The following is a 23,312-nucleotide window of genomic DNA, read 5'->3' as shown; positions in this document are numbered from 1 at the left end:
GGATTTTTGCATCTATGTTCATCAGTGATATTGGCCTGTAGTTTTCTTTTTTTGTGGCATCTTTGTCAGGTTTTGGTATTAGGGTGATGGTGGCCTCATAGAATGAGTTTGGAAGTTTACCTTCCTCTGCAATTTTCTGGAAGACTTTGAGTAGGATAGGTGTTAGCTCTTCTCTGAATTTTTGGTAGAATTCAGCTGTGAAGCCATCTGGTCCTGTGCTTTTGTTTGTTGGAAGATTTCTGATTACAGTTTCAATTTCCGTGCTTGTGATGGGTCTGTTAAGATTTTGTATTTCTTCCTGTAATTGCACTCTTTCTTAATAGAGCTTTAAAATAATCACAGTAATAGTAATAGTAGTAATAATGAATTGAAAGCCATGAATGTTGTACAACCTATGTGATTGCCATTGATTTGCTGCATTCTGATCACTTTCACAATATTTCATTTAATCAAGAAAATCTCGTTTACATCTTTGGCTGATCTTTTTCCTTTCTGTCAAAAGTTCAGTGGAAAAAATAAGTAAAACTGATGAATACTAAAGTAGTAATTAATAAAAGTTAATTAATAAAGTAGTAGTTAATAAAAGTTCATTGTATACACACCAAAAGACAGTTTGCAAACCAGGAGGAGTTGAACCAAAACATGGAGTAAGGCTCAGAGGTATGTTGTTAAAAAGCAGCAGTGACTATTTTTCAGTGACTGGTTACAATATTAGAATTTTCTTAAATGAAAGAGAAATGGTTAGTGAGCATCAAATATCAATTTAGGGAGACAATTTAAGTTTCAATTACGATTTTCAGAGGCATAAACAAGAAGTGACCCAGGTCAAGTTAGCCTCACTTGTCTTGCAAAATAAGCTAACCTTTGCTTGTATGACTAAACTGGTTTTGTCTGTTCAGGGGATTTTCAAGTCTTATCTCCATTTGTGTTTGATTTTAATGGTACTCTCTTCTGAGAATTAATTCCCTGTGAGGTTCTCTCACACATTCAAATCTGCACACAAATAAATGTTTCCCTTAACCTTTTTTCTCAGTTTTATTCGGGGTCACATTTCAGGCAGCATCAACATTCCATTCAGTACTGCATTTACTGCTGAAGGGGAGCTTACCCAGGGACCTTACACTGCCATGCTCCAGAGCTTCAAAGGGAAGGTCATTGTCATCGTGGGGAATGTGGCAAAGCACACAGCAGAGGTAAGTATACTCAGAAATGTCATATGGACCTCTCGATGAGTTATTTACCTGCCTACTGCAACAGGTTGTCTAAAAGTCATTTCTTCAGGAGCTGGTTGCAAATCAAATGAGCTTTGAATATCTGTCTATATTCTTACATCAAAGAGATTGTCTGCCTTTTCCCAGTAAAAGAATTTAAGCTTTTTTTCCTCACTGTACAGTATCAGGATCAATACTAAGCTTAGGAAACTTCAAATGATAGCCTACTGTGTTTTGTTTTGGTTTTGATGTTTTGTTTTTTAACTGTTTTCTGAAATTACAAGAAGTAAATTCAGTTCCTTTCATTGGAGAAAAACAGTGGGACTTGATTCTGAAAAGCTGATCATGATGGAATTTGTTAAATTTGTGGGTTTTGTTTCTTACAGGCTCAAAGCTTTATGATAATAGAGAATTTGGGAAGGATATCAACTTTCAGGAGTTTAGGAGTATATGAAACAGTAAAAGGGCTTTGCTCTCTTCTGGCTGTGTTCTTAAAATTTTTGAAACATGAAACAGTAGATTCTGGAGGTCAAAACTTCACCTTTATTTTTTTTAATTTATTTATTTTTAATTGAAGGATAATTGCTTTACAGTATTGTGTTGGTTTCTACCAAACATCAACCTTTACTTTTCATAAAAGACAAGTTAGAGGCTATATGGAACATGAGAGCCAAATGTACTTATTTACAGATCCCCCAGTCAAACATTAAAATGTACACTTTGAATATGTATAGGTTATTGTATGTCAATCAGAGCTCTATAAAGCTGTTTTTAAAATGACATATCTAGATGTAGGCAACATTGAACCAGGACAGGCCCTTTTCTGAAAGGACAGAAGAATCTGCTCCTGAAAAAGTAGCAGAGATAGTTTGCTCCCTGAAGATAGCTTATGCAAATAAACTGAAAAATCCAGAAAGGATATCTATGGAAATGTAGTCAAGTGAGAACTTTAAGACTGTTGTCATAGGCTGTTTTAAGCATCTAATAATCTTGTTTCAGAAGTATTGGCTTTTGACACTAAATTAAAGTCATCCTTGGTAAAAAAGCTTAATTGACCAAACTGAAGAAATATCTGAGTGGATATTAGCTATATAAGTCTTAAATCACTCATCTCTCTTTTATGTCACTGAATCTAGTAACTGATAGGGAATCTAAATATACCTATTTCAGAGAAAGTCAGTATAGTAAGTGACTAATGTGTAATTTTAATAAGTGAGAACATTTTAGAACTAAAGTCTTGGTATTTCAATTATTTTTATGTAAATTGGCTTTTATTATTATTATTACTACTATTACCACAATACTGCTGCTGCTACATTAATCCATATTGCCATATCACTCCAATGAAAAATATCCATTTTCCATTACAATGCATATCAATACATTCAACTCACAGAAACAGTATTCAGAATCACATATTTCTGTGTTGCACATAATACACAGCCTTAGGAAGAATTGTTTTTTATTACTCCAAATGACCTGGACTTTTTTTAAAAAATTTTATATTTTGGCTGCACCATGAGGCATGCAGAATCTTAGTTCCCTGACCAGGGGTATAACTCACACCCCCTACAATGAAAGCATAGAGTCTTAACCACTGGATTGCCAAGGAAACTTTCAGGAAGAAATGACTGGTGAAATTACTGAATGAAATAACTGAAGAAATTACTGACTGGTGATTGTGTGCTTGGCATTGTGACAAGTACTTTATATGTTATCTCTTTTTATTCTTCATAACAATTCTATGAGGGAGGCATTATTTACACATTTTATATACAAGGAAAACTTAAATTTGGAGTTTATCTAATTTGCTTGTGTCAGAGCCAGGACTGAAACATAGGTCTATATGACTCTAAGCCCATACTCTTGACTTAGTGAGCAAGTAAGGCTTTTGAGTCTGAATGCTACCATTTGTCCTGCTTTTTCAAAATACACTTGTGCTGATTTTTCATGGATCACAATAGTTCCTCCCAATTATGCTCTCAGTGCTAACAAGCTTAAGGCTCTACTTTCAGAAAGCATTAACCATTTGAAAGATGGTATCAAGTGGACCTGTATAACTGAATCTTCTTAAATGTGTCAAATGCCTCCAAACATCCCACTCATTGTATTAATCTCTAGATTTATGTTTATTCTAAGTTTACTTTATCATAAAGGTCAAAACATATATACAAATAAGTGGGTAACTCATTTCTTTCATTAAATAATGAACTATAGATCATATGTCATGTTGTGAAATGCTAGTGTATCACAATGTGAATAAATTTAAGAGTTCAGCAAATGAAGGAAATCTGGAAGCAAGACTATTTAGATGAAGTAATAAGAATATATAATAATAATGGTATATAAAGAGCCATCACATTCCTAACAAATTATCCAGTGTTTTCCTTATCAGAAACCAGATGCTATCATAGTAGTTCCTTCTTCCTCAGACTCTACATGATGATTCATACTTGCAGACAAGTGACTGAACAGAGTGTATGCTGAGCTATTAGTGCTTCAATCCAATGTCAGAAAGTAATTTTTGAGGAACAGTTTTAAATATTTGTATAGAGATGTGTCAACTAAAGAACGCACAATCTAAAATCTGAGAATCATGTTTTATTCAGCAGACTTAGTGGGAACTTAAGCTGGAAATACAGCCTCTCAGCTCTTAGGGAATGTTCCAAAGAGGGAAGGGAGGAGCCAGGATATAGAGTTTTTGCTGAGGGGGAAAAAAAATGTAGTCAAACATCAAAGGATTACTGCTAATCACGAAAACAGACATCTCAGTGGTACTAATGATTTTAGTACCTTTCTGTGTGTGGCAAGATGCAAGAGTCTGGGCTTTTTGAAATTATTTCTTTGATCTACATCTTAACTATCTAGGGCCAGTATCCTGTTTTTATCCATCTGTAATTCCCTTCAACGTCCATCATCAGGGGCTTCTACCGTGGCTGATGGTTTTATGGCTGCAACATCCTTTGTTTATTGAAATGGCTAATGACATTCTTTTGTCCACAGATGTACTTTTAATATTTTTTCTCATCGTGGAGCTAAAGAGAGCTTTTGATATTCATTTGCTTGTATTGTTCCATCATCTTTTTGTCTGCTCTACAGATCTGTATGACTTTACTAATGCTTCCTTTCCCCTCACCCTCCTCTAAGTTGTAGGCATCTCAACTTAAAGCATATTTGCTAGAATTCTACTATGTGTCCATGGTACTAGATACCTTTTACTTACCCTACCTCCCATCGTAGATCCATTCTCCACACTTCTTCACCCTGCTCCCTGTGCCAGATGGCAGACTTCCATATCTTCTGGCTTCCAGTTATTGAGCTAATGGGGACCTCTGACAAGTTTTGGGAGGGAGGGAGGTCAGGATATTTATCCTCCTGGTTTCTCCCCTCAAAGTTGTCTCAGTTTTACAGTGTTCCTCTACTAAAGGTTAATGCTTCTTTACAATAAGCCTTCTCTATACTCACTTTCCAGCTCCTGGTCCCATTAGCTCTAGGGGCAGCCAACAGCTCTGCTTTTTGGTAGTTGCAAAGTTACTACATCATCTTATATGGTTCTCTTACATTCCATAATGTTGTAATTAATCTCACTGTAAGTAGAAACCCCTCAATTTATCCTGAGGGCTTGTAGGAACTCTGACTGTTACAAGAATGCTATTTAAATGTATGATTTTTTTAGTCAGACTGTATTAGCTGCTCTGTTCTGTTTCTTACTAGCTGTTAAACTGTGCAAATGGTTTAACCTCCCTAAGTCACCACTGATTCCTTTATAAGATGGGGAAAATAATACCTACCTCATGGTATTGTTGAAAAGATTGCAGATTAGGCAATAAGGGGTTCAGTACACAGCCTGATAATAGTAAGCACTCAATTAATTTCAGCTATTAATTTTATTTTCCAGTACTATATAATTTGCATATATGTGAATTTGGTAAGTACTGTTTTATATATGATGATAGTATAAAAGTTCTAGAGTTTGCAAGTAACATCAGCAAAATGGCAGAGTGAGCAGTGCTAATCTCCCATTCTTCCACAGAAACACTGAAAAAAAGTAGGTTCTATACTTTTTTGAATAGAAATGGCAAGAGCAGGCATCCTTGTCTTCTTCCTGACCTTGGGGAAACAGCTTTCAGTCTTTCACCATTGAATATGGTGTTAGTTGGATTTTTTTCATACATAGCTTTTGTCACATTAAGGAAATTCTCTTCTATTTCAGTTTTTTGAGTATTTTATCATTGAGTGGTGTTGAATTTTATTAAATGTTTTTTCTGCATCAGTGGAGATAATTATAATTATGATTTTTCCCTATCTTCTATGAATGTGGTATTGTTACATTGATTGATATCCATATATTTAACTATTCTTGCATTCCTAGTGTAAATTCCATTTAGTCATGGTACATAATCCTTTCAGTAGCCTCCTGAATTCAGTTTGCTAGTCTTTTGTTGAAGTTTTTACATCAGTAGTCATCAAGGGTTTTTGTCTGTAGTTTACTTTTCTTGCAGTGTTTTTGTTTGATTTTGACAGGAGAATGATGCTGATGTGTAGCATGAGTTAAGAAGGGTTCTCTCCTGTTCAGTTTGTTGGAAGGGTTTGAGAAGGATTTGTGTTAATTCTCACCAGAGCAATTAGGCAAGAAAAAGAAATAAAAGATATCAAAAATGAACATACGTTAGTTTCCTAGGCCATTAAAAATAATATAAACTGAGTGGCTTAATACAATATAGTTCTAGATGCTAGAAATCTGAAATCAAGGTGTCAGCCATGCTCCCTCTGAGGCTGTGGGTTGAATCTTTCTTTGCCTTTTCCTGCTTCTGATGGTGGTCAACAATCCTTGCCACCCACAAAATGGGAGAAAGTATTTGTAAATTATGTATCTATAAAGGATTATTATTGGAATACAAAACAAACACACAAACATTAGTTATATTTCTATTCACTAACAACTCCTACAACTCAACAAAAGAAAGGCAACCAAATTTTTAAGTGCACAAATTTTGGGACATTTTAGACATTTCTCCAGAGAAGATATACAAATGGCCATAAGCACATGAAAAGATACCTGACACCATTTGTCATTAGGGAAATGTAAATCAAAGACACAGTGAAATACCACTTGGCACCCAAACGTTGGCAAGAAGTTGGAGAAATTGGAACCCAGGTTCCAATTTCTGGCAGGGAGAGGGAGAATGTAAAGTAATGTAGCTTATGTAGAAAACAGTTTAATAGTTTGGCAATTCCTTCAAAATGTAAACATAGAATTACCGTATAATAAGCAATTCCACTCCTAGGTAAATACGCAATAGAATTGAAAACATGGACTTAAACAGGATACTTGTCTGCCAGTTTTCATAGCAGCGTTATTTATGATGTCCAAAAGTAAAAACAGCCCAAGTGTCCCTCAAGACATAAATGAATAAACAAAGTGTGGTATATACATATAATATACTTTGGAATAAAGTTCTGATACACACTACAACATGGATGAGCCTTCAGTTCAGTTCAGTCGCTCAGTCGTGTCCAACTCCCTGCGGCCCCATGGACTTCAGCACGCCAGGCTTCCCTGTCCATCACCAACTCCTGGAGTTTACTCAAACTTATGTCCATTGCGTCGGTAATGCTATCCAACTACCTCATTCTCTGTTGTCTTCTTCTCTTCCCACCTTCAATCTTTCCTGCATCAGGATCTTTTCCAATGAGTCAGTTCTTCACATCAGGTGGCCAGAGTATTGGGGTTTCAGCTTCAGCATCAGTCCTTCCAATGAATATTCAGGACTGATTTCCTTTAGGATTGACAGGTTGGATCTCCTTGCAGTCCAAGGGACTCTCCAGGGTCTTCTCCAACACCACAGTTCAAAAGCATCAATTCCTTGGCACTCAGCTTTCTTTATAGTCCAACTGTCACATCCATACATGACTACTGGAAAAACCATAGCTTTGACTAGACGGACCTTTGTTGGCAAAGTAATATCTCTGCTTTTTGATATGCGTCTAGGTTGGTCATAGCTTTTCTTCCAAGGAGCAAGCGTCTTTTAATTTCATGGCTGCAGTCACCATCTGCAGTGATTTTGGAGCCCCAAAAATTAAAGTCATTCACTGTTTCCCCATCTATTTGCCATGAGCCTTCAAAACAGTATAAATAAGACAAACACATAAAAGACAAATATTTTATGTTTCCCCTTACATAAAATATCTTAAATAGGCAAATTCATAGATTCAGAAAGTAAATTAGTGCTAGTAGGGGGCTAAGGGCTAAGAGAATGGGATTTTTTATTGCTTAAATAAAAAAGGGTTTTCTATTAATGATTAAAAAAAAAATGGAAATGACCAGTGGTCATGTTACTGGGTCCAAGCTTGCTCTGCTCACTGCACGAGAGGCCAGTGAATCTGAGAGATGAGGTGTTGAGGCAAGGAATACGACTTTATTCAGAAAGCCAGCTGACCAAGTAGATGGCAGACTTATGTCTCAAAATAACCATCTTTTTGGGGTCTGAATGCCAGGTTCTTTTATGGATAAGAAATGGGAGGAGGTGAGGAAGCAAAGTAAAAAGGCCGTTTAATCTTCTAAGTATCTCCTAAAATGGCAAGCCTCAGGCAGGGGGACGTGTTAATTTCTTCCTTCCTGCCATCTACAGGTGGACAGGGTTCTGAACAAAGGCACTTCAGCTTAACAGTCAGGCAGAGGGGCAGGATTCTCTGAGGCAGGCCATTATGTGTGATTATACTAACAAAAGCAGCCAAAGAAACAGATCTAGCGTGAAATAGTCAGACTCTTCCCTATTAGAGTTATAGTTATACAACATTGTGAATATACTTGATACCACTGAATTGTACACCTAAAATGGTTAAGATGGAAAATTTTATGTTATAAATTTTTTATATTGATTTTCTTTAAGTCCTAGAGTTTGATATCTTCAGGATACCCCCACTGTCCCCAGTTCGTATGAGCCCTACAATTTTTGGTCAGACAATAGTGAGGATCTTTCATAAAAGCTGTTCTGATCAGGTCTAATATTTTTCCTCTGTGTGTATCAAAACCAAAACAGTGATTTCTAAACAAGCAACAGCTTTTCTTCTAAGCTGAAATCAATGCACTGCAACTGGCACAGTCATATTTTGAAAAGATTAAGAAAGCCATAGTTGAATGCTGTGAAAAGAAAGCAGAGGTACCAATTCTAGTTAGTATGGTTACAAATTATCTTTGCAGATGTTTATGATTTTATGTCAAACACAAAGTGTTTATGATTTGGACTTAGGAACTTTCTTTTTGCAAAACAGTAGGCACTGATTATAATTTTTCTAGTTTTACATCTGCTGTTAAAACATAGTAATAAGTTAGAAAATTCATCAAATGAAATAGTAAATGAAATGAAGTATAGTTCAGTAAAAGAAAAATCTCTCAATAGTGGATTTACAACTAGCAAAATATCATTGAACAACTGCAAGAGAGAATAAATGAACCACTTATCTTGAATATGATAGTATTAAATCACTCATTTGACATAGCAATTAGGACTATTTTTTGTAATACAGGTATGAAGGAAGTACTCTACAGTGACCAGATATATTGAATGTATTGTCTAAAATCACATAGAAGACAGAACAGATCTGAGAAATATCACTTATTCATGTAACTGAGAAACTATAATCAGAAGATATATGATTCCATTTTAATTATGTATTCATGAACTATTTCCTGTAATTACAACTGATTAGCAACTCTTTGCTATGAGTTAGCTTCTTTACAATTACCACTTCATAAGGCTTTTGTTTTTGATCTTGCTGCCACATTAAATACATCAAAAAACTTTTAGAATCTGACATTTCTTATCTGGATAAAGCATTACTCTTCACCCCCGCCCCCCTCAGAATAGGACAAAAAAGGAGGACTACAAAGATCTTAGTTTAATTAGTATTCTATGTAGAGGCATCTTCATACCAGAGTTAAGTCCTACTAAATCTCACTTGTCAGTAATCTTTAATTCACCTTAACCTTCAGGTTAAATAAAGCAGTGAACCATGATAGAATCAAGCATTTCCAGATATTTTGTGAACAAAGTTATGTCAGCATCAAGGAAATTCAGATAGTCTCCAGTGAGTAGAATCCCTAGTCTCTGAAATGTATACTACTGTTCAAGGGTGGATCAGGTTTTGTGCTGATCCTTGCTGCTGTATAGTCAGAAAGCATTTGACAAGCCAAGTATTAACAGGCTGCATCTGTCGCTAGGGTTTATGGGAGTAGGAAGACCCCTGTATGAAAAGAAGGGTAAAGTCAATTCAAGCTTTGTGTCACATTTAAATGAAAAACATGGCAAAGTCTCACTCTTGTCTTCTTGCAGAAATAATCATGTCTTTGAAACTCACATGAGAAACTGCATCTTCGATTGTTAAACTAGAATTAGATTCCTTGGGCATACAATGAAACATGCTGAATTAATCTCAGAGAGCAAGTATATAAATCTGAGAATTAAGGCAATAGCTTTTCAAATCAATAGGGAGAGGCACAGATAGTCTACTGTCCATGTCCTGGATTAAATGAACTCAGGAAAGTTCATTGTTATATTCTTGAGTGGGTTACTCAATTTTAACAGAAATTTTTATTTTAAGCATTAATCAAATATTATCCATGGGCAAATGTATGATTTGTTTTGATTCTCTTAGCAACCATTACTCATGCTGTCTTACCCCCAGCCTAAGGTCAAAGTCTTATACATCTTAGCTTGACAAAACATCGTGGTGAATCCACTTCTTTCCTAGAAGTACATAATAATGTTTAGCAAGAATGAGGACTTAGCACAACAGCATGCTTTAAAGTGTTATTGGGTTTCCTTTTTTCCCTTGTGGGGAAAATAATGCAGTGGGATCCAACTCTTGAGCTAGTGATGGGTCTCAGACAGGAAAATGGCCAACAACATTGACCAGAGCAGGATGAAACTCCATTCAGTGTTTACTTTCAATGAGTCCTTTCAGCAGTACATCATATTACTATGTTAGTCACTGAAACACATGAAACTCTAAAAATAATTACTCTCTATCTAGATTATATTTAGTGGTTATAAGACCACAAAGATTTCATCACTGCTAGTGTATCCCATCAAAAAGTTATCCAAGAAAGAAATTGAAGAAATCTTTGCATTTCACTTTGACTTGTCAACAACACTTTAGATATCCTCTTGGCATGAAATCAGTGCTTTTCTTTTGTCATCAGAAGAAATATTCATCTGAGAACATAAGAGCCATCTTCAGTAATAAGCTATGTGTGTTATTATTCTTTTCTTTAAAACCAAAACAAAATAGCAAAACATAAACACTTCTGAATAGCATTTGATTCAGAAGCCTAGACAAGAGATGATTTTTGTGGCAATTCTATGACTAAACATTGTGTGTAGCTGATGTTTTCTATCCTTGGCTTGTAAGGATTAAATTTAAAATATGGCATTTGTTTTCAAATGAAAATAAGCATATTTATAATAAGCAAGGCATACTGTTGCAGCTATTTTTTAAAATAAGACACTTCTCCAATTGTGTTCATTTACAGACCTCTGGAGGCCAAGGTTATTTGACCTTTCGATGTCCGGTTGGAAGTTAATTTGTATTGCAGTAATAGGAGGCTCCTGCCCTCCAGTCCCACCCCGTTACTTCCTGGATCCCTTAACGAAGCTAAACCAAGATTTGTGATACTGAGATAATCACTAGTAGCCCTTGCCTTTTCCATTTTTCTCTAGCTCCATCTCCTTTCTTCCTCTCTACTTAAGCTCATCCCTTAGCTTTTGGCCTCAGGCATTTGAGATTGTCCTCCTCCAAGTGTGTGTTCAAAGGGGACCAAATGATTCTGGAAACACCTTAAACCAATTCAGTGTATGTGTTACCCCTATAGTAAATTTCTCTAGCCCCTGATAGTATCCGTCTAGTTTGTCCAATTAATATAATACCTTTACTTTGTATGAAACCTTCTGTCAAAAATACATTAGGTCTCTTTATAGTTGTACCTTAGGCATTTTGACAATAAGAAGGGAATCTCCTTTATAAGTTCCAAATATGTAAGGAATTCTTTCTTGGTCTTGTTAGAACTGTAGGCACTGGTTATGGTTAAACTTGGCTTTTCTCCTGACCTTTTCCTTGCCTTTTTGTCAGCAGATTTTTTGGTCTGTGGGTTTATATCAGATTATAAGGAAACAGTTTAGATATTAATGCAACTTGAAGACACTGGACATCATATGAGGCTTAAGAGTAACAGTGAAAACTCTTCTATATAACTTTACATCTGTTAAGCGATGGAGGATAATTTACTTTAAAAAGCCCATGAACTAAAATAAAACCTGCCCTGAGAATCCCTATTCTTATAACCTTTCAAAAATTATATGAATTTAAAAGCAATGTAGGAGTTGCAGTAACGGGAACCCTAAAACACCTAGCCCAGACTTTGGTTTCTCAACATGTTTATTGGATGTATTATGTATATAAGCAATTTTTTAAAAAACAGAGGGAGCTGATTTCCAATTTCCAGAAAAAAAAGCTGCCAAGTCATTATCTGAATCTTGTGATCTCTGGCACTATATTCGTGACCTGTCACTGGACAAAAGTTATTTTGTCTTAATATGTGTTATTCTGTATACCTAAACCTGCTCTCCATAGCCTGCCATTTAATTAATTATTCCTTCCCACAGGAATGTTTGTGGCTGAATGAGAAACTAACCATACTCACCCTCCCTCTTGACCTACAAAGTTTGGGGTTTGGCCGTGATCCATCACAGCCCTCACTTTTGAATCTGAGTTTTTATTGTGTACATCCCTTTCAGAGCATGGAATACTGTGTGTAATATGACTAGTGCCTTGGACACAGTATGGGTTTACTGTTCTCAGTTGTCTAGTATGATTGTTGCTGAAATTCTGGTCCCCAGTATTGCAGATCATAGGAAAATGTGCCGCAAAACTCATTAGAGCTCCTGATACATTGATGGTATTAGATGATGGAATTTTATCAAAAGAGGCTTATCCTCTAATACAAGCCAGTATGCTTTTATGTCATAAAAACAAACTTTTATGTCATATCCAAAATGTTTTCTCCTATTTCTTTAATGTCAGCTTTTCAGAAAACTTCCACACAGCCATTCTTAAGAGAACTTATTTGAGAGTATAAGCTGTTTTTAAACACTAATCTGTAAATCTATAGAAAGATCCCAATTTGCCTTATGCATAAATACTAGGTCACTATGAACTATCATAAATTTTTAAATTAAATGAATTAATGTAAAGGAAAAATTTTAACCTAGAATTCATATGAGTTTTAGAAATTCTTTGAATTAATTAAAATTTTATGCAAAGTATTATATACATATGTGCTATATAATATATTTTTTCAGAGAATAGGTTCATAAGCTTTCTTCTGATTGCCAAAACTATATGTGACCCAGCAAACTATAAGAGTCACTGGTATAAATTACTGTTCCAACATAAACAGTTCACCATTTACACTGTGAAGCCCTATATTACATTCCATATGGGAAGAACTCTGCTTTTTTAAGTTTGAGTCTGTACAATTGCAGGATGTTGTGAATTGCTTTCCTATTAAAGGATCATTTGGGGAAAGGAAAGAGGAGAAAAGGAGGAAACTAGCTTTATAGAAACTATTTAGTATGAATCAAGCACTTATACATACAATATCGAATATAAACCTCTCAACACTTTAAGTATACTAGTAAAATGTATTATTATTCCAGATTTAACAGGTGAAGAAACTAAGGCCAAAAAGGCTAAGTGACTTATCTAAGATCCCACAGCTAACCAGTGGTATTAACAGAACGCTGATTCAAAGTCTGTGCTGTCCAGCTACAAAGTTCCTATACCTTTCTCCATACCACCCAGCCTATCTGACTGAAATAGTGAATTTTCTCTCCTTCTTTACTGGTGGAATAAACTTTATGGAAAATTACTAATTGTCTTATCATCCTGTTAAGTAGGTCTGAAATTCTCTCATATTCATTTCCAAACTGTCTTCCCTGAGATCAATATCTCATGCCTAATCTACTACAGTTTCCCATTGTCCTTACCTGCAAGCAACCTTCTTCCCCTAGTTCTACCCTACAACCGATGAGATTTGTGAAATGGTATCTGATCATTGTCAGAATGCCTGTATGACTTCCCATTGCCATCAAAATTCAAACTCTAATTGTAGTTTATAAGGCCTTTCTTGAACTGGACTCTGTTTTCCAAGCTCAATCTCACTGCTCTTAGATTTCAGCCATAATTAAACTACTCATAGTTCCTTATATACTGTCTCTTCGTACTTCTATCTGAAGCATTCTTATTTCTATTTACCCTTTTGTCTTGAAAAGCTGTTCATATAGCATTTCTTCATGGAATTCATTCTTAATTCCTCAAGTCTGGAACTAAGGAGCCTTTCCAAGTGCTCATAGAAAATATTTTACTTACTCTTATAGTGGCATCAAGACCACTCTCATATACAGAGTTTCTGTGTGCATTAGATAAATATGTTCATTTAGGAACACAGTACCATGTAAGGCCACAAAACTTGGATCAGAGAGGATGGGGCTACATTTCATGCTTCACTTACTTCTTTTCCATGTTCTCTCATGTCAGGCACAATTTGCACAACCTTAAATAATGGTTCTGTGTAGCATTTATCAAGTGGCATTGTAGTCACCTGTCCACTCACCTGCATCTCCTACTGAACTCCAAGCTCACTAAGGACAGGGATTACATTGTATTCATTGTCATACCCCCAGCCCCTAGCATAGTGCCTTTCAGGTAGCAAGCACTCAATAAATATTTGATGGTTAAATTAATGACTAAGTTAAGAATGAACATCTTAAAAATAATAGTTTGCAGTAAACAGTGCACTTATAGAAATTGGTAAAAAGAAGATGATAGAAAAAATGCTAATATCAACTACAAATTTAGTTTAAGACAACAAACACTGAGTGTCTACACGATGGAAACTATTACGAGGAAGCAGAAATGAGAAAGGCAGTCTTTGGCCATATAAAACTTGCAATCTAATTAAGATAAGACATGTATGAAGTGAAAAAATCTAATTAAAAAGATAAGACACATATACAACTGATTAAAACAAAAATGGAATATGGCATGTGCTATGAGATTTATAGTTAAAGTTCTAGAAAATCAGTGAGAAGGAAGGAATTTCTTCAACTTAAGTGAAGGATTCCTAATGTTTCATGGGGAAGGTGATAATAGACCTAGATCTTGAATTATCAGGAGATTTCAGTAAGGAAAAGTGTTGAAAGGAGGGCGTAGTCAGGAGGGAACATTCCAGACAAAGGAAATAACACAGGCTGATTAGAAAGCACAGGGCTTCTCTGAAGAGCATCTTAACTACAGATAAGGCTGGAAAGATAGGCAGGGTATTTGGTTATAGAAGGTCTTAATTGCTATGCTAGGGAGTTTACATTTTAGCAGTGGGGAGCTATTAAAGATTTTAAAGAAGGAAAGTAACATTCTCAGCTGTAGTTTAGAAAATCATTTGGAAAGTTATTTTTAAGTGTCTCCCCTCTCTTTTGTCCATGTTCCCAATGAAATTGAAATTTTCAAACACCAAGAATTAGAGACCAGTTAAAGAATCTCACTCTTCCTACATTCCCAGTCTATTTCAGTGCCAGATTCTATCCAGATTCTACCTTTAGTTGACCTTCTGTCTTAAGCTTGCAGTCTCCCACTGTCTAAATAGTTTCTAAGCCCCGGGTGTCAGCAAAGCTCAAACGGCTGTTGAGAAAAGATAACAGAGGGGTTTGTTTGAGACTGACAGCCAAAGCTGTGCAACTTTCAAGAGATTTCAGGAAATGGCCTCCCTGCTATTATCATGTGACTCAAGGCATCTGGTAACATCCTGTCACTATCTTCTCTTACCTTATTTAAGATACTAAAGGACAACCTTCTCATTAAACTTTAACCTAAAGAATAAGCAAGTATAAGTCTAAAATGAATTTCTTTTGTCATTCTCAAAATTCAAAGAAACTTTAGGCTTAATATTATCAAAATGAAACTTTGAATAAGAACTTTTAGGTACTACAGATTGCCCATACTGACTATAAATAAGCAAGCTATTCCTTATAAGAAATCCACAGATCTTGCTGAAGGGCAGTAGCCCTACGAAGGAACATATCTCTACACAACAGTTACTGGGGATTTCCTAAGGGTCCTCCATAATGTTACCATGTTGGTAGCAGCGTACTGAGTAAAATGCAACGGGAAGAACTAAAAATGCAAGAACCACTGAGGGACTAATTCAAGAGTAATTGGGGTCTAAAATGAAGTATGAGCTGAGGAATGGAAAAGAGGGAATGGATCCAAGATAAATCACATAACTAACACAGTTTTGTGCCTAATTGAATATGGAGCCAAAGGAAGTTTTGATTTTTTTTAAGTAAAATATCACCTTAAAGTTTTCAGGTTTGGTTTTGGGAAGGTTGCCGATACCTTTAACAGATGAGGAAGAGAAAATAAAGTAGGTTTGGAGGGAATGTAATGATGTTGGGATATACTGAGTTTGAAGTGCTCATGGACACTAGTATAAAAAATGTCAAGTATTTAGAGGTTCAGACTGGAATTCAAAGGAGAGTGAAAACTATATGGTTATGTAAAGCAGAGACATTACTTTGTCAACAAAGGTCCATCTAGTCAAGGCTATGGTTTTTCCAGTAGTCATGTATGGATGTGAGAGTTGGACTATAAAGAAAGCTGAGCACTGAAGAATTGATGCTTTTGAACTATGGTGTTGGAAAGACTCTTGAGAGTCCCTTGGACTGCAAGGAGATCCAACCAGTCTATACTAAAGGAGATCAGTCCTGGGTGTTCATTGGAAGGACTGATGTTGAAGCTGAAACTCCAATACTTTAAAGGGCCACCTCATGTGAAGAGTTGACTCATTGGAAGAGACCCTGATGCTGGGAAGGATTGGGGGCAGGAGGAGAAGGGGATGACAGAGGATGAGATGGCTGGATGGCATCACCAACTCGATGGACATGAGTTTGGATAAACTCCGGGAGTTGGTGATGGACAGGGAGGCCTGGCATGCTGCGATTCATGGGGTCGCGAAGAGTCAGACACGACTGAGTGACTGAACTGAACTGATAGATTCCTTCCAGTTATAAACACTTAGTATTCTACAATACAAAACAAAAAGACATAGGGCTTTTCTTTGTGTGTGCTCACTCACTCAGTCGTGTCCAACTGTTTGCAACTCTATGGATTGTAGCCTGCCAGGCTCCTCTATCCATGGAATCTCCCAGCAAGAGTTGCCATTTCCTTCTCCAGGGGATCTTCCTAACCCTAGGATAAAACCCACATTCCCCTGCATTGCAGGCAGATTCATTACCACTGTGCCACTTTTTATAAATGTATTGTTTTAGGAGAGGAGACAAAGTCCAGCTGATAGCCTGAAAGGAGATTATCAAAAGACCATTAAAAGATATAACTTGTATTTGTTTCAAGAAATTGTAAAAACCAATTGTCTCCATTACAAAATATTAATATCTTATATATAAGAAAAATTTGCTTTAGTGCAAGTGATTGGATTTATTGTTGTTGTTCAGTCTATCAGTCAAGTCCAACTCTTTGCGACCCCATGGACTGCAGCACACCAGGCTTCCTTGTCTTTCACCAACTCCTGGAGCTTGCTCAAACTCATGTCCATCGAGTCAGTAATGCCATCCAACCATCTCATCCTCTGTCATCCCCTTCTCCTCCTGCCTTCAATCTCTCCCAGTATCAGGGTCTTTTCAAATGAGTCAGGTCTTCACATCAGGTAGCCAAAGTATTGGAGCTTCACTTTCAGCATCAGTTCTTCCAATGTATATATTCAGGATTAATTTCTTTTAGGATTGACTGTTTTGCTCTCCTTGCAGTCCAAGGAATACTCAAGAGTCTTCTCCAACGCCACAGTTCAGAAGCATCCATTCTTTGGTGCTCAGCTTTCTTCACAGTCCAACTCTCACATCCATACATGACTACTGAAAAAAACATAACTTTAACTTGACAGACCTTTGTCAGCAAAGTAATGTCTCTGCTTTTAAATATGCTGTCTAGGTTGGCCATAGCTTTTCTTCCAAGGGGCAAACGTCTTTTAATTTCATGACTGCAGTCACCATCTGCAGTGATCTTGGAGCCCAAGAAAATAAAGTCTGTCACTGTTTTCCATGGTTTCCCCATCTATTTGCCATGAAGTGATGGAACTGGATGCCATGATCTTCATTTTTTGAATGTTAACTTTTAAGCCAGCTTTTTCAGTCACCTCTTTCACTTTCATCAAGAGGCTCTTTAGTTTCTCTTTGCTTTATGCCATAAGGGTGGTGTCATCTGCATATCTGAGGTTATTGATGCTTCTCCTGGCAATCTCAATTCCAGCGTGTGCTTCATCCAGCCCAGCATTTCGCTTGATGTACTCTGCATATAAGTTAAATAAGCAGGGTGAAAATATACAGCCTTTACATATTCCTTTCCCAATTTTGAACTAGTCCATTGTTCCATGTCCAATTCTAACTGTTGTTTCTTGACCTGCATACACATTTCTCAGGAGATAGGTAAGCTGCTTTGGTATTCCCAACTCGTGAAGAATTTTCCAGTTTGTTGTGATCCACTCAGTCAAAGGCTTTGGCATAGTCAATAAAGCAGAAGTAGATATTTTCTGGAACTCTCTTGCTTTTTCTATGATCCAAAGGATATTGGCAATTTGATCTCTGGTTCCTCTGCCTTTTCTAAATCCAGCTTGTACATCTGGAAGTTCACAGTTCACATACTGTTAAAGCTTGGCTTGGAGAATTTTGAGGATTACTTTACTAGGGTGTGAGATGAGTGCAACTGTGTGGTAGTTTGAGCATTCTTTGGCATTGCCTTTCTTTGGGATTGGAATGAAAACTGACCTTTTCCAGTCCTGTGGCCACTGCTGAGTTTTCCAGATTTGCTGACATATTGAGTGCAGCACTTTCACAGAATCATCTTTTAGGATTTGAAATAGCTCAACTGGAATTTTATCACCTCCACTAGCTTTGTTCATAGTGATGCTTCCTAAGGCCCACTTCACTTTCCAGGATGTCTGGCTCTAGGTGAGTGATCATACCATCATGGTTATCTGGGTCATTAAAATCTATTTTTGTAGATATTGTGTGTATTCTTGCCACCTCTTCTTAACCTCGTCTGCTTCTGTTATGTCCATACCATTTCTGTCCTTTATTGTTCCATCTTTTCATGAAATGTTCCCTTGGTATCTCTAATTTTCTTAAAGAGATCTCTAGTCTTTCTCATTCTGTTTTCCTCTATTTCTTTGCATTGATCAGTGAGAAAGGCTTTCTTATCTCTCCTTGCTATTCTTTGGAACTATGCATTTAGATGGTTAATTTTTTCCTTTTCCTTTGCCTTTCACTTCTCTTCTTTTCTCAGCTATTTGTAAGGCCTCCCCAGACAACCATTTTGCCTTTTTGCATTTCTTTTTCTTGGGATGGTTTTGATCACCACCTCCTATACAATGTTAAACCTCTGTCCATAGTTCTTCAGGCACTCTATCAGATCTAATCCCTTGAATCTATTTGTCACTTCCACTGTAAATTGTAAGGGATTTGATTTAGGTCATACCTGAATGGTCTAGTGGTTTTCCCTACTTTCTTCAATTTTAGTTTGAATTTGGCAGTCAGGAGTTCATGAACTGAGCCACAGTCAGCTCCCAGTCTTGTTTTTGCTGATTGTATAGAGTTTCTCCATCTTCGGCTGCAAAGAATATAATCAATGTGATCTCAGTATTGACCATCTGGTGATGTCCATGTGTAGAGTCATCTCTTGTGTTGTTGGAAGAGGGTGTTTGCCATGGCCAGTGTGTTCTCTTGGCAAAACTGTTAACCTTTGCCACGCTTCATTTTGTACCCCAAGACCAAACTTTCCTGTTACTCCATGTATCTCTTGACTTCATACTTTTGCATTCCAGTCCCCTATGATGAAAAGGACATCTTTTTTCATATTAGTTCTAGAAGGTCTTATAGGTCTTCATAGAACTCTTCGACTTCAGCTTCTTCAGCATTGGTGGTTGGGGCATAGACTTGGATTACTGTGATATTGAATGGTTTGTCTTTGAAATGAACAGAAATCATTCTGTCATTTTTCGATTGCACTCAAGTACTGCATTTCTGACTCTTCTGTTGACTCTGAGGGCTACTCCATTTCTTCTAAGGGTTTCTTGCCTACAGTAGTAGATATAATGGTCATCTGAATTAAGTTTGCCAATTCTAGTCCGTTTTAGTTCACTGATTCCTAAAATGTCAGTGTTCACTCTTGCTATCTCCTGTTTAACCGCTTCTAATTTACCTCGATTCATGGACCTAACATTCCAGGTTCCTATGCAATATTGTTCTTTACAAACATTGGACTTTACTTTCACCAGAAGACACATCCATACCTGGGCGTTGTTTCTGCTTTGGCTCAGCCTCTTCATTCCTTCTGGAGCTATCTCTCCACTCTTCTCCAGTAGCATGTTGGGCACCTACCTACCTGGGGAATTCATCTTTCAGTGTCATATCTTTTTGCCTTTTCATGCCATGCATGGTGTTCTCAAGGTAAGAATGCTGGAGTGGTTTGCTGTTCTCTTCCCCAGTGGACCACATTTTGTCAGAACTCTCCACCATGACTCGTCCATCTTGGGTGGCCCTGCACAGCATGGCTCATAGTTTCATTGAGTTAGACAAGGCTGTGATCCATATGATCAACAAGGGAAACAAAAGTCAAAGGAAAATGGAAAAGGAAGAGAAGGAAAATATCATTTGGACGTGTGAGAGAAAAAAAAATCTGATATCGAGCTATAAACAAAGCCAATAATGGAGCAGAAGTTGCCTTGACTTCTGTTGTGCTGTTGTATCTTGTGACTTTGGGAAATATTTATTTTTCTTGTCATTTCTATTCAAAATGTATACTTTAAAACATTAAAATTATTTTCATTTCCTTTATTCCTCTGGGATTTTGTTAGAATCACATATGACAGTAAAATAAGAGACAAAGAAGAGAAATTTATAATTGTACATGAAAATATTAACATATCTTTTTTTTATATACCCCTTGAGTGGCCCAAATTACCAAACCCATTGAGAGAAAAGGGACTAAGAATGGAGGCCAAGAGTAGAAATGAAACTTGCACTGTATCGTCTTCATATTCATTCATCTGCTTTGGTTCCTTAACTGTGGAAATGACAGAAAACATTGTCTCTCATCTGACTACTCTTTGGATTCTACATAAAAATTATCACAAAGTTTATTATTTCTATATAAATTTCATCATAATTACTTTTTTGTATAAATGTTTTTTATATTGATAACTTTTAAAGACATATTTAAAAATCACCTTACCTCTTTCAACGTATGCAAAATTTGAAAGAATACCCTATTAGTAAAGGATAAAAAAAAAAATAGCATTTAACTCTTACCAGAACCAATTTCCTTGCTGTTTGCCCAAAAGTCCTTTTTACCTCCTCCATTGGCAGTAAGGCAGCTTAACCAGTACCTAGCATAATACCTGACACATAGTAGGTATTCAGAAAATATTTGTTGAATAAATGGATCTGTTATTCAGCAGATATTAGAGAAAATGCTATGGACTAGACACTGTTCTGGGACAAAGTCCTTACTTTTATGAAGCATACGGTATATTGGGAGAGATGAATGAGTAGGTAACATATATGAAGTAATTAGAAATTTGAACACTTACTGAATATTTAATTGTATTAGGGATTATTGTTAATATATTGAGTGTGATAGTCATCCTATGGTTATATTTTTCAAGTCATTTTATTTCAGAGATACATATTTATGTGCTAAGTGGTATATGGGATTTATGTCAAGATGATAATTGTGGTTGAGAGGCTTGAGTAGGAGGAATAAATGAAACAAATTGTCTATGAATTATAATTTTTCAAGCTGGGTGTTGGATACCTACAGGCTGATTATACTCATGTATGTCTATTTTCATTTTTTTAGATATTTTTCTTAATGAAAAGGTAAAGAGAAAGAGAATGGGAAGAAATGAAATGGAGACAGAAAATATTGGCAACAGAAAAGTAAAATGAGAAACACATTGAGTTAGTGCACTACAATTATTTATATGTCCTCTTACATAAAACAAAGCAAGTAAAAATGTTTTTTAAGATGAAATTTTTATACTATCACATTTCTTAATCCCCAAAGATTAGTTCTAAGAATAGAAGACTAATGTATACCATAGCATGGATTCTGAATATCCCAAACACCATTAGGATAGTTATCTCTAAAAAAAATCATGGACCAGAAAGCTTAGACCATATAATATCTGTTTTTGTAAATTCTCTTTTTTTTTCTTACAGCATAATTAACCATATTTCAGTATATAACATGCTAGACTAATACTCTGGAATTACCTATCCTGCTCCTTACTTGTCACAGATACCTTTGATAAGGGTGTAAGATGATTACTGACCTTGTGTTCACCTTCTTGGTTTTGCCCTCCTGCTGATTTTGCTTCTGTGAGTGAAATAACAAAGTAAAGTAGCCACTGCCTAATTGTTACTAGATGTTAATACCGTGGATGGAAACGGCTTCACACCTTATATAGCCCTCTTTTTTGTTTCGGTGTTAATAAGGTATAATTGACACAGAAGAATTGTATATGTTAAACGTGTACAACTTGATGTTTTGATATATATACATTATTAAATGATCACCAAAATCAAGCTAATTAACATATCCATCACTTTCACATAGTTACCATTTTCTTTCTTAGCAAATTTCAAGTATACCATGCAGTACTGTTATACTTGCTGTATATACTAACTGTAGTCACTATGATGTACATTTGATCTCCAGAATTTATTCATCTTGCACAACTGAAACTTTGTACCCTTTAGACCAACATCTGCCCATCTCCTCCCATTGATCCCCTCACTCCTGGCAACCACCATTCTACCTCTGCTTCTATGAGCTTGACTGTTTTTAATTCCACATGTAAGTGAAATCATACAGTATTTCTACCTCTTTCCTACTAATACTTGTCACAACTTTTATGTTTCTAATTGGGATCACTGAGTTGTACAATTAAAATGATCAGGACGTTTATTAGTGACCCCAGAAATCTCAGGGGTCAGGACAAGACAGTACTTGAGTTATATTTGACCCAAGGCTACCTTATTCTCTAGATGGAGAAATCACCTGTATTTTGTTCATGTTAGATTTCTCAGTTTGACTTTCACAAGGGAGTTGGTCAATTCATGACCATTATCAAGTCCCCGCTATGAACTTAAAGCTCACAAGGCCAGACTTCCACATCAAGGAACTTAATTATCTGCAATGCACTCCTTGCGGAATCTCGTAGAAGCCCAGTTTTCTTAAATTCCTGCTGCTACTATGCATTCTACTACAGAGTTTCCTAGGATACTCAGTGAGAAACAACATGATCCTGTTCTAGTCCCCTCACACCTTTTACGTGTTCTCAGCTGTGATTTCTTGGCCTTGGTTAACCTGTACTGCTCTGTGGCAGATCAAAAATCCCTCTTCTCCACTCACTCTCCTCCTACAGTAGAACTTGATTTCCTTGGACAAACATGCCAGCCTCTTACTGCAAGCTAAGATGCCAGATAAAGAGAGAAAACAAGATGAGTGGCACCCACAAGAGCCTGCCATTTTCAGACAGGGCTGATCTGAAATGTGCCTACCCTAGAAACGAATACCACTGCCAGATCCCACTAACCAGAGGCATGATAAAAATGCAAGAGCTTTGCCCTCTCCACATGGGGGTACATCCTACAAAAAATGCAGCTGCCGCTGCTGTCATAACCCCCAAAATTCTATCCCAGAAAATACTACATTCTGCCAACTCCACGTATGATGTTGTCTTCTTGTTGTTCAGTCGCTGAGTTATGTCCGACTCTTTGTGACTTCATGTACTGCAGCACGCCAGGCTTCCCTGTCCTTCACTATCTCCTGGAGTTTGCTCAAAGTAATGTCTCTTGAGTCAGTGATGCCATCCAACTATCTCACCCTCTGTCACCCTCTTCTCCTGCCCTCAGTTTTTCCCAGCCTCTGGGTCTTCTCCAAGATCTACACTGATTGTGCAGTTTGAGGAAC

The 23,312-nt window shown here is 36.6% G+C and overlaps 1 protein-coding gene across 14 annotated transcripts in view; it reads left to right on the top strand.

Annotated features, from left to right (window-relative positions):
- The window catches only part of TBCK (TBC1 domain containing kinase), a 201,238-nt gene that overhangs the window by 170,217 nt on the left and 7,709 nt on the right, over positions 1 to 23,312 (top strand). For all 14 annotated transcript variants that reach the window (XM_081484365.1, XM_081484424.1, XM_081484339.1 and 11 more), the window contains one exon: positions 1,034 to 1,193. In XM_081484365.1, coding sequence (XP_081340491.1) covers positions 1,034 to 1,193 — 160 coding nt within the window. The remainder of the gene's footprint in view (positions 1 to 1,033; positions 1,194 to 23,312) is intronic.

This window comes from Giraffa tippelskirchi, chromosome 1 (assembly GCF_054371585.1).
Source record: "Giraffa tippelskirchi isolate mGirTip1 chromosome 1, T2T-mGirTip1v1.2.pri, whole genome shotgun sequence".
Classification (NCBI taxonomy): Eukaryota; Metazoa; Chordata; class Mammalia; order Artiodactyla; family Giraffidae; genus Giraffa; species Giraffa tippelskirchi.
This window is presented reverse-complemented; position numbering and strand designations above follow the sequence as displayed.